Below are 14,871 nucleotides of genomic sequence, written 5' to 3'. Positions count from 1 at the left end.
CTGCTCTGTAGGTGGACCTGTATATTTGTCTGGTGTGTGGCAGCGGGAGTGACGAGGATCGTCTTCTGCTGTGTGATGGCTGTGACGACAGTTACCACACCTTCTGTCTCATACCCCCTCTAAACGACATCCCCAAAGGAGACTGGAGGTGCCCCAAGTGCCTGGCTCAAGTGAGTAGTGATGTCTATTCACCTCATCACACCAATAACCACATTTACAGTCAATCTGTACTGGCTTCTGTGAATGTATGATATGAATGTGTTCAGCTCTTATGTATACAGAATACCTTTGTTTATCTGTGAAAAGAAAACTGTTATTAAGGTGTGCTTTCTACCCCTTGTTGTTTATTTTGAATAGGAGTGCAGCAAACCTCAGGAGGCATTTGGTTTTGAGCAGGCATACAGGGACTACTCTTTGCGGGCTTTTGGTGAAATGGCAGACTCCTTCAAATCTGATTACTTCAACATGCCAGTTCATGTAAGTAGAAAATGTCTAATCAAGGAAGTTCTAAGATTTTTGACCTGTTGTAATTTATTTACAACTGTCATAAATGGAATATGAAATAGCATTTTTAACATTTCATCAGAGGTGGATTGACCATCTGGCATTTTGGGCAAATGCCAGGTGGGCTGGTCCATTTGTTAGCCCAGTGGGCCTGTCTAGCTTCAGTTTTTTTCTTTCTTTACAAAATGAACATTACTTGGCTAATAATGCCCCCCCCCCCCCAAAAAAAAAAAAATCCAGCGTGGGGGAGATGTGCCTGTCTTAGAAATGGCAGGGCCGATTTCTAGTCCTAGTCCGCCCCTGCATTTAATTCTGGATTTGTTTCAGATGGTTCCCACAGAGTTGGTGGAAAAAGAGTTCTGGCGCTTGGTGAGCACCATCGAAGAGGACGTCACAGTGGAGTATGGAGCAGATATAGCCTCCAAGGAGTTTGGGAGCGGATTCCCCATCAGGAATGGAAGATTTAAGGTTTCAGAAAAGGATGAGGTAGGCACCTGTATTCAAATGAAGGACTAACCCAACCAATATAGTATATCACACAGTAGACTCAGGATAAAATGGCTAAACCTTTCGTTCAATCTCATGGCTTGTCAATGTACCATTGTATCAGAATATATATATATATTTTCGAAATGCTGAAAATGCTTTCTTTCCCATGATGTCTTGTAGATGTACCTGAAGTGTGGCTGGAACCTGAACAACATGGCGATGATGGACCCGTCAGTGTTGACTCATGTCACAGCAGACATCTGTGGGATGACTCTACCTTGGCTCTATGTAGGCATGTGCTTTTCCTCCTTCTGCTGGCACATCGAGGACCACTGGAGCTACTCCATCAACTACCTGCACTGGTACTGATTTTTGTTTAGGGATGTTGAAATTAAAAAATAAAGTAGTTACATACAATCATAAAGTGCCATTTTGCTTATGATCATTGCTATTTTATTTTCCACATTTCCTGTAGGGAGTCAAGACAATATTTTCAAGTTTAGAATTAGACTTTAAATGCTTTGTTTGCATGATATTCCTAAATCAAGCTCTGTATTTGTTTTTGAAAGGGGGGAGCCGAAGACGTGGTATGGAGCACCTGGCTTTGCTGCAGAACAGCTTGAGGCTGTGATGAAGAAACTGGCTCCAGAGCTGTTTCAGATTCAGCCTGACCTCCTCCACCAGCTGGTCACCATCATGAACCCCAACACCCTGATGTCTCACGGGGTCCCTGTAAGTTTCTGTGTAACTAGACTTACAACCATGTATTTCCATAGAATAGTATATAATTCCACTAACAGATAAAAAAAATTCTGAAATCAATATTTTCTGTGCCCTCAGATTTACAGAACAAACCAGTGTGCTGGTGAGTTTGTCATCACCTTCCCCAGAGCTTATCACAGTGGTTTCAACCAGGGTTTCAACTTCGCTGAGGCTGTAAACTTCTGCACTGTGGACTGGGTAAGATACTCATTGGCTTCAAGAGGATAGACCTGAGAATTTTATCTTCCTTTACCTGAGCTTCTCATTGCCATTATTTTGGAAGGGGTAGTTTATGTGAAGTGGACTGTTTTCTAATAGTCTCTTTGGTTAATCTCAGATGGCATTAGGCCGCCAGTGCGTTGAACACTACAGACTACTGCATCGGTACTGTGTTTTCTCGCACGACGAGATGATCTGCCAGATGGCCTCCAAGGCCAACAGTCTGGATGTGGTCCTGGCGTCGGCTGTCCAGAAAGATATGAAGGATATGATCAGAGAGGAGCAGGACCTACGAGATAATGTCCGCAAGATGGTAAGGCGCCCGCACAACAGAATTATACAGTAAAGTTTACATACACTTAGGTTGGAGTCATTAAAACTCGTTTTTCAACCACTCCAAAAGTTTCTTGTTAACAAACTTTAGTTTTGGCAAGTCGGTTAGGACATCTACTTTGTGCATGACAAGTCATTTTGCCAACAATTGTTTAGACAGATGATTTCACTTATAATTCACTGTATCACAATTCAGAAGTTTACATACAGTAAGTTGACTGTACCTTTAAACAGCTCTGAAAATTATGTCATGGCTGATAGGCTAATTTACATAATTTGAGTCAATTGGAGGTGTACCTGTGGATGTATTTCAAGGCCTACCTTCAAACTCAGTGCCTCTTTGCTTGACATAATGGGAAAATCAAAAGAAATCAGCCAAGACCTCAGAGAAAAAAAATGTAGACCTCCACAAGTCTGGTTCATCCTTGGGAGCAATTTCTAAACGTCTGAAGGTACCACGTTCATCTGTACAAACAATAGTACGCAAGTATAAACCCCATGGGACCACGCAGCCGTCATATACCGCTCAGGAAGGAGACTCGTTCTGTCTCCTAGAGATGAACGTACTTTGGTGCGAAAAGTGCAAATCAATCCCAGAACAACAGCAAAGGAACTTGTGAAGATGTTGAAGGAACCGGTACAAAAGTATCTATATCCACAGTAAAATGAGTCCTATATTGACATAACCTGAAAGGCTGCTCAGCAAGGAAGAAGCCACTGCTCCAAAATCGCCATAAAAAAGCCTGACTACGGTTTACAACTGCACATGGGGACAAAGATCGTACTTTTTGGAGAAATGTTCTCTGGTCTGATGAAACAAAAATAGAACTGTGGCAACATGTTCTGGGGATGCTTTGCTGTAGGAGGGACTGGTGCACTTCACAAAATATATAGCACCATGAGGGAGGAAAATGATGTGGAAATACTGAAGCAACATCAAGACATCAGTCAGGAAGTTAAAAGCTTGGTCGCAAATGGTTCTTCCAAATGGACAATTACCCCAAAGCATACTTTCAAAGTTGTTGCAAAATGGCTTAAGGACAACAAAGTCAAGGTATTGGAGTGGCCATCACAAAGCCGTGACCTCAATCCAATAGAGAATTTGTGGGCAGATCTGAAAAAGCGTGTGCGTGCAAGGAGGCCTACAAACCCGACTGTTACACCAGCTCTGTCAGGAGGAATGGGGCAAAATTCACCCAATTTATTGTGGGAGGCTTGTGGAAGGCTACCTGGAGTGTTTGACCCAAGTTAAACAATTTAAAGGCAATGCTACCAAATACTAATTGAGTGTATGTAAACTTCTGACCCACTGGGAATGTGATGAAATAAATAATTCTCTCCACTATTATTCTGACATTTCACATTCTTAAAATAAAGTGGTGATCCTAACTGACCTAAAACAGGTTATTTTGACTAGGATTAAATGTCAGGATTTGTGAAACTGAGTTTAAATGTATTTGGCTAAAGTGTGTAAACTTCCGACTTCAAATGTATATCAAAACACATTTTGACTTTTCTCTTTTTAAGTCAGTCTCAAAAAGACATTCTTAGAGGAAAATGTCATTGCTTTATATTTGTATTTTCCAGAACACAATATATCGATATTAATAGGCAGAGGAAACAGACCTAAACAGTAGAACACTGTTTTGATGTATGAATTTACAGGAATATCAAACACTAATGGAAAATTGTTCACTCCAATTAAGGAGAACTGTCTGTAAATGCATACATCAATACGGTCTCTCTGGGGTCTCCATTTATAACATGGTTGTGTTTTTGTATTGTTCCCCAAGGGGGTGAAGCATTGCGAGCAGGCGGAATACAATCTCCTGCAGGATGACGAGCGGCAGTGTGCCAAGTGCAGGACCACGTGTTACCTGTCTGCCATCACCTGCCCCTGCAGCCCTGGCCGACTGGTCTGTCTCCACCACATCCAGGACCTCTGCTCCTGCTCCCTCACCAACTACACACTGAAGTGAGTCATGTCCACCGATATACTGTCTATGCCATCTACAGATGTCAGACCTTTACTTGATCACTCTTTTGTTGCTGATTATTTTCCTGCTGCATTGGGAAATTCAAATGAGCCTCGTGTTTGGCAAAAAAGTAGCAGTTCTTGTTCTCTCCATGCGGGGGCAGTCAAGTCGTTGGGATCAGGGCAGGCCGTCTTAAAATGTCCTTTCTTGCTCCCTTAAATGCAACATTGAAATCTGCAAACATTTATCTGAAATTCAGCCATACACATCAACAACTGTCATTTTATATAGCTTAATAACATAAGATAGATATTGGTCTCCACTATTACTATTATACACTAGACACTTGTATTTTAAGATTACGAAGGAAATTGAGTTAAATTCCAGCCCATTCATACAAAGTATCAGATAAATTGCCACAAATTAGCAATGATAAACAGGGAAATATTTTATTTCTATTGTCAAATAGATCACCCATAGTCTGTTCTAAAGCATGTTGCCTGCCTTCCAGCCTTTGGGACGACGAGCATTTTGTCATTATTTACAGATCTGACTAAGGTAACACTGGCATCTTCGGGAGAGGTAATGATGTGCTCAATAATGGTTGCAATTGAGATCAGCTGTGTGGGTGAATTTAGCACAGATGTCTTGTTATACCATCAGTTGGCGATAATGTAGTGACATCAGTTGGTTGCACTAGGCCCCTTGTTATTTGATATTTCAATAGGTTACATTTTGTAGGCAACATTTAGCCACATAATGAAAGGTGAGAGAACCGATCATCTGTTTGTTTCCCTGGCTAAATTGATGCGCTGATTTGGGCCGTCAGTTGACAGACGTAGGCCTACTGTAGAATGATAGACCTTCCTCCAGTGTTGATGCTCGCCCATGTTTTATAGTTAGGCTATGTATAATTTTCAGAGGTGGGTGGAGTACTGAAAATCTGTGCTTAAGTACTGTTACTTAGATTGTAATTTACTCAAGTAAATTTAGCCACCTTAAACTACTCAAGTAAGAGTAAAAAAAAGTATCCGGTCAGAGCTACTTTAGTACTAGTTACAAATTGAGTTTGGTAAAAATAAATGTACAGCTTATGGTAAATTGTGACTACAAAAAAAAAAAAAAGTACAACTTGGTGCGACATTAATTTATTATTAAAGCCTGCCAGCACAGGTATGTCAATGAAGACTGACAAACAAAGTCCGTAGGCTATGAAGTTTCAATTACAGTCATTCAATGTTGACTTTATCTATCAATGTGTACAATTTCTTAAAGGTATATGGTACGAGACATTGGAATACTTTTACATTTTCAATTGCATTAATGAAAATGTACAGAATTTCATTATCATGTCAATTATATGTGATGGTGAATGCATACTAAAAAGATTTACAACCAGTGGGATGTTAAATTTTTCACTCAGAATGAACAGGTAAGTCAAACAACAATCAATATTGCAATGTCATTATCAATCATATTACTAGTATGAATCAAATGTATTTATATAGCCCTTCGTACATCAGATGATATCTCAAAGTGCTGTACAGAAACCCATCCTAAAACCCCAAACAGCAAGCAATGCAGGTGTAGAAGCACGGTGGCTAGGAAAAACTCCCTAGAAAGGCAGAAACCTAGGAAGAAACCTAGAGGAACCAGGCTATGTGGGGTGGCCAGTCCTCTTCTGGCTGTGCCGGGTGGAGATTATAACAGAACATGGCAAAGATGTTCAAATGTTCATAAATGACCAGCATGGTCAAATAATAATAATCATCACAGGCAGAACAGTTGAAACTGTAGCAGCAGCACGGCCAGGTGGACTGGAGACAGCAAGGAGTCATCATGCCAGGTAGTCCTGAGGCATGGTCCTAGGGCTTAGGTCCTCAGAGAGAAAGAAATAATTAGAGAGAGCATAATTAAATTCACACGGGACACCGGACAGGAGAAGTACTCCAGACATAACAAACTGACCCTAGCCCCCCCCCCGACACAAACTACTGCAGCATAAATACTGGAGGCTGAGATAGGAGTCAGGAGTCACTGTGGCCCCATCCGATGATACCCCCGGACAGGGCCAAACAGGAAGGATATAACCCCCACCCACTTTGCCAAAGCACAGCCCCCACACCACTAGAGGGATGTCTTCAACCACCAACTTACCATTCTGAGACGAGGCAGAGTATAGCCCACAAAGATCTCCGACACGGCACAACCCAAGGGGGGGTGGGGGGGGGTGCCAACCCAGATGCAAATCAGACATATTTCACCATGGAATTAAATTGATGTTAAAAGTAAATTTTTGGGCATTTTAGCCAACCCTTTTCCAAACCTTAATCTACTCCTTTTAACCTGCTACATTCATTCTCCTAACCTGCTACAAAAAGTCAATTTTGGACAAGCCTTGTCCCTTCCAGACAACCGGAGTTACACTCCACCCTCTTCAGAACCTCTCCTTTCCACATTGAAGGGGACTTTATTTTCTTGGCTTGCCCATTCTCCGCCCCCTCAGTTGGGCTGCTACAAGCTGTAAATAGAAATGCATTTTGCTAGTAAATGGCACATAGCTTACAGAGATGATAAACTGAGGTGCTTATAGACCTTGCTTATAGACCTTGTCATAAAAACAATGACATTTATAGACACACACAGTGGGAGAGCAAAATATGTGGGAGGATGTTGCTGTGGACTGACCTGTTGATATAGGTAACGTTAGTTCGCTACATGGTTGACACAGCAGCTAGCTACACCAGTTTATCTAGTGGTAACCGAATGTGAAAGTTAGTAAACTATTGCTACACACATCTGATTCATCTGTTCACTCTTTATGCCAATGACAAGGTGGCTAGTTAGCCACCAAGACATCATAAATGTACCATATTACGTATTGGATCACCATGTAGTTTACCAATTAAATGGTCTGACTGAGATGTGGACATACTCTGTATACAAATCCCAAAAGAAAAATGATCTCACTCCAATAAATTTTTATAGAAAGTTAGCAAAAATAGATAAGATCTTGCTACCATGGAAAGGAAAGTACCTGTCTATTTGTGGGTAAAAAATCACCCTGATTAACTCCTTAGTTATATCAGTTGTGACCTACTTTTTAAATTATATGAACAAAAATATTCAATTTGATTTGGAATGGCAAACCAGAAAATTAAAAGGGCCTATTTATATAACGAATATGAATTCGGTGGGCAGAAATGATTAAATATTAAATCATTAGACCTCACTAAAGGCATCAGTCATACAAAAGTTACACTGCTCAAAAAAATAAAGGGAACACTAAAATAACACATCCTAGATCTGAATGAAATATTCTTATTAAATACTTTTTTCTTTACATTGTTGTCCGCACATTCAACTATCACAAATTATCAATGGAAATCAAATTGATCAACCCATGGAGGTCTGGATTTGGAGTCACACTCAAAATTAAAGTGGAAAACCACACTACAGGCTGATCCAACTTTGATGTAATGTCCTTAAAACAAGTCAAAATGAGGCTCAGTAGTGTGTGTGGCCTACACATGCCTGGATGACCTCCCTACAACACCTGGGCATGCTCCTGATGAGGTGGCGAATGGTCTCCTGAGGGATCTCCTCCCAGACCTGGACTAAAGCATCCGCCAACTCCTGGACAGTCAGTGGTGCAACGTGGTGTTGGTGGATGGAGCGAGACATGATATCCCAGATGTGCTCAATTGGATTCAGGTCTGGGGAACGGGCGGGCCAGTCCATAGCATCCATACCTTCCTCTTGCAGGAACTGCTGACACACTCCAGTCACATGAGGTCTAGCATTGTCTTGCATTAGGAGGAACCTAGGGCCAACCGCACCAGCATATGGTCTCACAAGGGGTCTGAGGATCTCATCTCGGTACCTAATGGCAGTCAGGCTACCTCTGACGAGCACATGGAGGGCTGTGCGGCCCCCCCAAAGAAATGCCACCCCACACCATGACTGACCCACCTCCAAACCGGTCATGCTGGAGGATGTAGAACGTTCTCCACGGCGTCTCCAGACTACGTCACGTCTGTCACATGTGCTCAGTATAAACCTGCTTTCATCTGTGAAGAGCACAGGGCGCCAGTGGCAAATTTGCCAATCTTGGTGTTCTCTGGCAAATGCCAAACGTCCTGCACGGTGTTGGGCTGTATGCACAACCCCCACCTGTGGACGTCGGCCCCTCATACCACCCTCATGGAGTCTGTTTCTGACCGTTTGAGCAGACACATGCACATTTGTGGCCTGCTGGAGGTCATTTTGCAGGGCTCTGGCAGTGCTCCTCCTGCTCCTCCTTGCACAAAGGCGGAGGTAGCGGTCCTGCTGCTGGGTTGTTGCCCTCCTACGGCCTCCTCCACGTCTCCTGATGTACTGGCCTGTCTCCTGGTAGCGCCTCCATGCTCTGGACACTATGCTGACAGACACAGCAAACCTTCTTGCCACAGCTCTCATTGATGTGCCATCCTGGATGAGCTGCACTACCTGAGACACTTGTATGGGTTGTAGACTCCGTCTCATTCTACCACTAGAGTGAAAGCACCGCCAGTATTCAAAAGTGACAAACATCAGTCAGGAAGCATAGGAACTGAGAAGTGGTCTGTGGTCACCACCTGCAGAACCACTCCTTTATTGGGGGTGTCTTGCTAATTGCCTAGAATTTCCACCTGTTGTCTATTCCATTTGCACAACCGCATGTGAAATTTATTGTCAATCAGTGTTGCTTTCTAAGTGGACAGTTTGATTTCACAGAAGTGTGATTGACTTGGAGTTACATTGTGTTTGAGTGTTCCCTTTATTTTTTTGAGCAGTGTACTTAAATCCAAACTGGTTCTCTAGTCAATTGGTACGAATGTCTCATCCTATATTCAGGAAGGGTCTTTTCCCCTTTTCAGATTACACCTGCTCACTTTCGGTTGTTTGAAAAGGAAATAATCTCCAAAATAGCTTTATTTTTTAAACAAGCCTTAAAGTTGGTTGCGATTTCAGTTTAATCCACCTGAAAGGACAGAACAAATAGTACAATAAATATTGGTTAAATTCAAATATACTAATTGATTTTAAACTATTTCTCAAAGGTATAATTTTAGTGAATGACATCACAAATAGGACGAGTGGAGTTATGTCACACATGCAGCTAACACAGACATATGGAAATGTCTGCTCTACCCAAAATTACAACCAATTAATTGCAGCATTACCACAAATGGAAGAGGCAAAAAGTATGTCGGCCCTGTATTAAAGAACAAATGGTTAAAGAAGTGTGAAATAAAAACATATACCAATTTCATTTAAGGACCTAAACTGACAGCTGTGCCATATGAATTGCTAAATAGTTGGGAAGAGATTTGCGATGTACCCATTCCATGGCACATGGTTTATGAATTGATACGCAAAACAATGCCGGATTCAACACTTTGAATTTTTCAATATAAATTACTATACAAAATTCTTGCAACAAATAGAATGATTGTGTCCCACTTGTTGATTCTTCACAAAAAAATAGTTTTATATCTTTATGTTTGAAGCCTGAAATGTGGCAAAAGGTCGCAAAGTTCAAGGGGGCCGAATACTTTCGCAAGGCACTACAGATAGCAATACTGGGCCATAATCAATAATATAATAATTATTTTAGCATAAATGTTTATTTTTAATTTACAATCTGTAGAAGCTATGAGAATAGGAAGGTTCAATTATTTTGTGAAGCATCACAGCACAGTTGAAAAATATGGCAAGTAGAAATCCGAAATGGATGATGTTGAGAGACAGATGGGAGGGGTTGAATGGAGTTGAAGGGTGGGACTAATAACAAGATGAAGCATAAGGGATCTGTAAAATGTATATAGGTTCGGGAACTTTTGTGAAATAGCATAGTTACAAATATAAATCAAACTGGATGGACATCAGAAATAGAGGAAGGACTAAGAACAAACAAGAGAACAATTGTAAAGTAGACTGTCTGTAGAATGTGTAAGATGTATGGACTGAAGGTAGAAGAAGAAGTGTTTATTAGTTTACTTCGATTGGGGGATCGGCGGTAGGGTTTGCGGGGAATAATAATAAAGGTATATTCTAGAAAAGTGTCTATAGGTATGTGTATGTATATATGTATGCGTGTATGGAGATATGTATATTTACCCAAAAAAATATGGTGGATTGGAAATGATGCAGACAATTACATTGGAAGCAACATTCTTTCCGCAGTATTAAGCCGATCTACCCTCTATTTTATTTATTTAAAAAAAAATACAAATGGGGAACTAAAAAGATTGTCAGATTCTGGGTTAGCCAAAACTACCTAACTAGTTAGCTACCTAGTTATTTGATTTGCACTTGTCCTCAACACAATTTCAACAGCAGAATTATATCTTAGAAATATCTTCTTACTCCAGAAATATACAGTGTACAAAACATTAAGAACACCATCCTAATATCTACAAAGCGGCCCATGTTGACTCTAATGCTTCCCACAGTTGTGTCAAGTTGGCTGAATATCTTTTGGGTGGTGGACCATTCTACACACGGGAAACTGTTGTGAATTAAAAACCCAGCAGCGTTAGTTCTTGACACAAAACGGAGTGCCTGGCATCTACCATAATCCGTTCAAAGGCACTTAAATGTTGTCCTTTTTTAACCCTTTAGACCAATAGAATTCTAGAATTCTGCTGTAGATTACTGAAAATTTATGATGGAAGCTAATTTTCTCACATTTCAAACAGACATAGCAAAAAACGAATGACAATTTTAACTTAGTTTTAAAGAGCACGACCTCTTCATTAATATGTCACATTAATTTTAACAAAGCACAAGGCTACCTAAATTCTATTGGCATATTGATTGCACTATTTGCGAAGGTAATGCACTCGACCACTGCTACTCCATCTTCCGCAATGCATACAAAGCCCTCCCTTCGGCAAATCCGACCACAACGCAATCTTGCTCCTACCGTCTTATAGGCAGAAACTAAAACAGGATGTACCAGTGATGAGAACCATTCAACGCTGGTCTGACCAATTGGAATCCACGCTTCAAGTTTGTTTTGATCACGCGGACTGGGATGTGTTCCGGTCAGCCTCAGAGAATAACATTGACCTACAGTGGGGCAAAAGACTTACAGAAAACATTTGACCTCTGTCATTGCCAACAAAGGGTTGAGAAACTTTTATTGACCAAATACTTATTTTCCACCATAATTTGCAAATGAATTCATTAAAAAAATCCTACAATGTGATTTTTCTGGATTTTTTTCTTATTTTGTCTGTCATAGTTGAAGTGTACCTATTATGACAATTACAGTTCTCATCTTTTTAAGTGGGAGAACTTGCACAATTGGTGGCTGACTAAATACTTTTGTCCCACTGTATATGTGGGTAAGTTCCTCTCAGTTCCGATACAACCAAACCTCAGAGACTTACTAGCCAAAGAGAATGACTGGTCATGGGGTCACATGCAACAGGTAGCATTTGACCATATCAAAGGAGATCTGGCCTCGCAGAGAGTGCTGCCCCAGTACAGTCCCCACTCTAAGACAAAATTATCAGCAGATGCATCGTCCTTTGAGCTAGGGGCGGTCCTTACACAGATGCAGGACAACATGGAGTGGCGTCCAATAGCATACATCTCCCGAAGCTTATCCGACACAGAGCAAAGATATGCTCAAGTGGAGGAGGAGGCGTTGGCTATCACATGGGCATGTGAAAGGCTCAGCCAATACCTTATTGGCCTGCAGTTTACAGCAGAGACTGATCACAAACCACTGTTGGCTCTGTTAGGGACAAAAGCACTGGACGACTTGCCTCCCAGAGTTCTGTGCTTCCGCCTCAGATTACTGAGGTTCACCTACAAGATGGTGTATGTGCCAGGGAAGGCACTGATCACAGCAGATGCATTCTCCAGGGCCCCAATTAAACGTCCATTATCAGAGGAGGAGCACTGTCTAGAGGGTGAGGTACAGGTGTCCATTAATGCAATAAGGGACAGTCTACCTGCATCTCAGACCAAACTGCAGCAGATTGCAGAGGAGCAACAACGAGACCACATCTGCCAACAGATAGTGCAGCAGTGCAAAAAGGGATGGCCCAGGCAGGAGGAACTGCCTCAACTGCTGAAGCCCTATTGGGTGCACCAAAGTGACTTCCACTGTAATGGAGACCTTCTCATGAAAGGACAACAGATAGTTATCCCAGAGACTCTACAACCAGAAATGCTAGACAGAGTGCATGATGGACACATGGGGATAACCAAATGCAGACTGAGGGCTCAACAGTCAGTGTGGTGGCTTGGTCTGAGTACTCAGATTGCCAAGCTAGTGGCCCAGTGTGAGGTCAGTACAAAATGTCAACCTTGTCATCCGGAGCCAATGATGGCAACGGAGCTGCCAAAACGGCCAAGGCAAAAGGTAGGGGCGGATATGTTCTATTGGAAAAATGACACTGATCTGCTAGTGGCAGATTACTACTCAAGATACATTGAAATAGCAGAGACACCCATAACCACATCAGCTGGTGTTATCAATGGATTAGTCTTTTTTCCAGGCAAGGGGTCGCTGAGGTCCTGGTTACAGATAAAGCGCCCCAGTTCTCTGCGAGCTCCTTTTCTGCTTTTGCCGCAGAATATGACTTCATACATGTGACCAGTAGCCCCTACCATGCACAGAGTAATGGTGAGGCAGAGAGCTGTGAAAACAGTCAAGGGACTGCTGAAAAAGAACAAGGATCCATACAGGGCTCTGTTAGCTTAGAGTTACACCACTGCATCATGGGCCGTCGCCTGCCGAGCTCCTGATGGGCAGGAGGCTGCGTTCCCCATTGCCGTCTCGCCAGCTCAGCTTAAACCCCGATGGCCTAACAGGAAGGCCATCGCTGAGAGGAACAAACATCTGAAACAAACACAAACTGGAGACTTTAATCGGAGCCACCATGCTAAGAAGAGGCCAGAGCTGACCGAAGGTCAACGTGTGTGGATTACAAACTCAAAGACACCAGCAATAGTGCTGAGGAAAGTGGATGCCCCACGCTCCATGTGGTGGACACAGACTCAGAGGTACGAAGGACCTAAACACACCTCAGAGCTCTTCCAGATCTACCAGCCACAGACATAGGCCACAGAAAATGCACAAAAAGAGGGTGAAGGAGAGAATGCTCAGAGCCACAAGCACGCCCAAAAAGGGATGTGAAGCCACCAGAGTGGCAGAAAGACTGTTACGTGAAGAGAGAACATACTTTTGGGGACCATACCCAGCAAAAAGAGACTGTACCTAAGTTAATGTTCATACTGTGTGATTTAATGCTTTCATACTGTTTCAGGATGGGGAGTAGCATGCTAGAGAATAATACTGGTTTCCAAATTGCATTTCAGTTATACTTCAGTGGTTATGCATGTTGAGTTCTTGTTCAAGGGAGAGGGGAAGATGTAGTAGGATGTCCCTTGCGGGTATGGTACCTATGTAGGACATGCGAGGGTTAGGTTAATAAACAGGCTGGAGCTAGAACCTCGTGGCGCGTCCTTATTTGCAATGATGACGAAAAAATGACTCCGTATCCCCCCCTTACCCCGTCACTCTCCATTTCTTGTTTTTAAAGGATGATAGAAGAGCTGCACCTGGTGGAGAGATATTGTAAGACAGAAAGTTGCTTTATGCATTCTGTACGTTACGACATGACACGTCAAGATGTAACGGAGGGTCCGTTTTTTAAAAACTTTTCTCCAATACTATAGAGCCATTACCATGTCGATCAACGCTTGAATAGAAACCTAGTTCACACCCCCGATTTTGACGTCAACACAGTCGCTCCAGTTCCATTAGGTTTCTTTGTAGCCTCGTTTGAATTTTGCGGTTGCGCACATTTGTACGGAATGGGGTGAGTTTACGTTACTATCCTAACGACAGATAAGAGGCAATGTATAGCCTATGAATATCTGCACCTAGCAAAACATGACAAACCATAACTTAAGTCCAACCGATAAACAAAAATGACTTTAGCCTTCATTTCGGTGGCTAGTTAGCTGGTTGTCTGTGACTAGCTAGGTTTAAGTGACAGCTGAGGTTGACGCTTCCTGAGCGCAGCCCAAATTTACCGCTACAAACACACATTTACATTACATTTAAGTCATTTAGCAGACGCTCTTATCCAGAGCGACTTACAAATTGGTGCATTCACCTTATGACATCCAGTGGGACAGTCACACATCCAGTGGGACAGTCACACATCCAGTGGGACAGTCCAGTGGGACAGTCACACATCCAGTGGGACAGTCACACATCCAGTGGGACAGTCACACATCCAGTGGGACAGTCACACATCCAGTGGGACAGTCACACATCCAGTGGGACAGTCACACATCCAGTGGGACAGTCACACATCCAGTGGGACAGTCACACCTTTTCTTGCCTGACAAACTAACTAGCTAGCTAGAGCAAGCAGCTTGGGCAGTTTCCATATGAATTACATTGGTAGAAATAAGACAAAACAACCAACTAGTTAGCTGACAATAACAGCTAAACACGGCAACTATTTCCATGAGACGAAGAGCAATCATTCGAGCTCCACCGCTGATGTGCTAGCCTGTACCAACCAAGTTATCG

At 42.4% G+C, this 14,871-nt stretch overlaps 1 protein-coding gene across 5 annotated transcripts in view; it reads left to right on the top strand.

Annotated features, from left to right (window-relative positions):
- LOC124032135 (lysine-specific demethylase 5B-B-like) overlaps window positions 1–14,871 on the top strand; it is a 34,479-nt gene that overhangs the window by 5,220 nt on the left and 14,388 nt on the right. For all 5 annotated transcript variants that reach the window (XM_046344271.1, XM_046344269.1, XM_046344270.1 and 2 more), the window contains 8 exons: window positions 12–170; window positions 358–477; window positions 832–990; window positions 1,174–1,355; window positions 1,563–1,725; window positions 1,834–1,953; window positions 2,093–2,287; window positions 4,101–4,282. In XM_046344271.1, the coding sequence (XP_046200227.1) occupies window positions 12–170; window positions 358–477; window positions 832–990; window positions 1,174–1,355; window positions 1,563–1,725; window positions 1,834–1,953; window positions 2,093–2,287; window positions 4,101–4,282 (1,280 nt within the window). The remainder of the gene's footprint in view (window positions 1–11; window positions 171–357; window positions 478–831; window positions 991–1,173; window positions 1,356–1,562; window positions 1,726–1,833; window positions 1,954–2,092; window positions 2,288–4,100; window positions 4,283–14,871) is intronic.

This window comes from Oncorhynchus gorbuscha, linkage group LG03 (assembly GCF_021184085.1).
Source record: "Oncorhynchus gorbuscha isolate QuinsamMale2020 ecotype Even-year linkage group LG03, OgorEven_v1.0, whole genome shotgun sequence".
Classification (NCBI taxonomy): Eukaryota; Metazoa; Chordata; class Actinopteri; order Salmoniformes; family Salmonidae; genus Oncorhynchus; species Oncorhynchus gorbuscha.
This window is presented reverse-complemented; position numbering and strand designations above follow the sequence as displayed.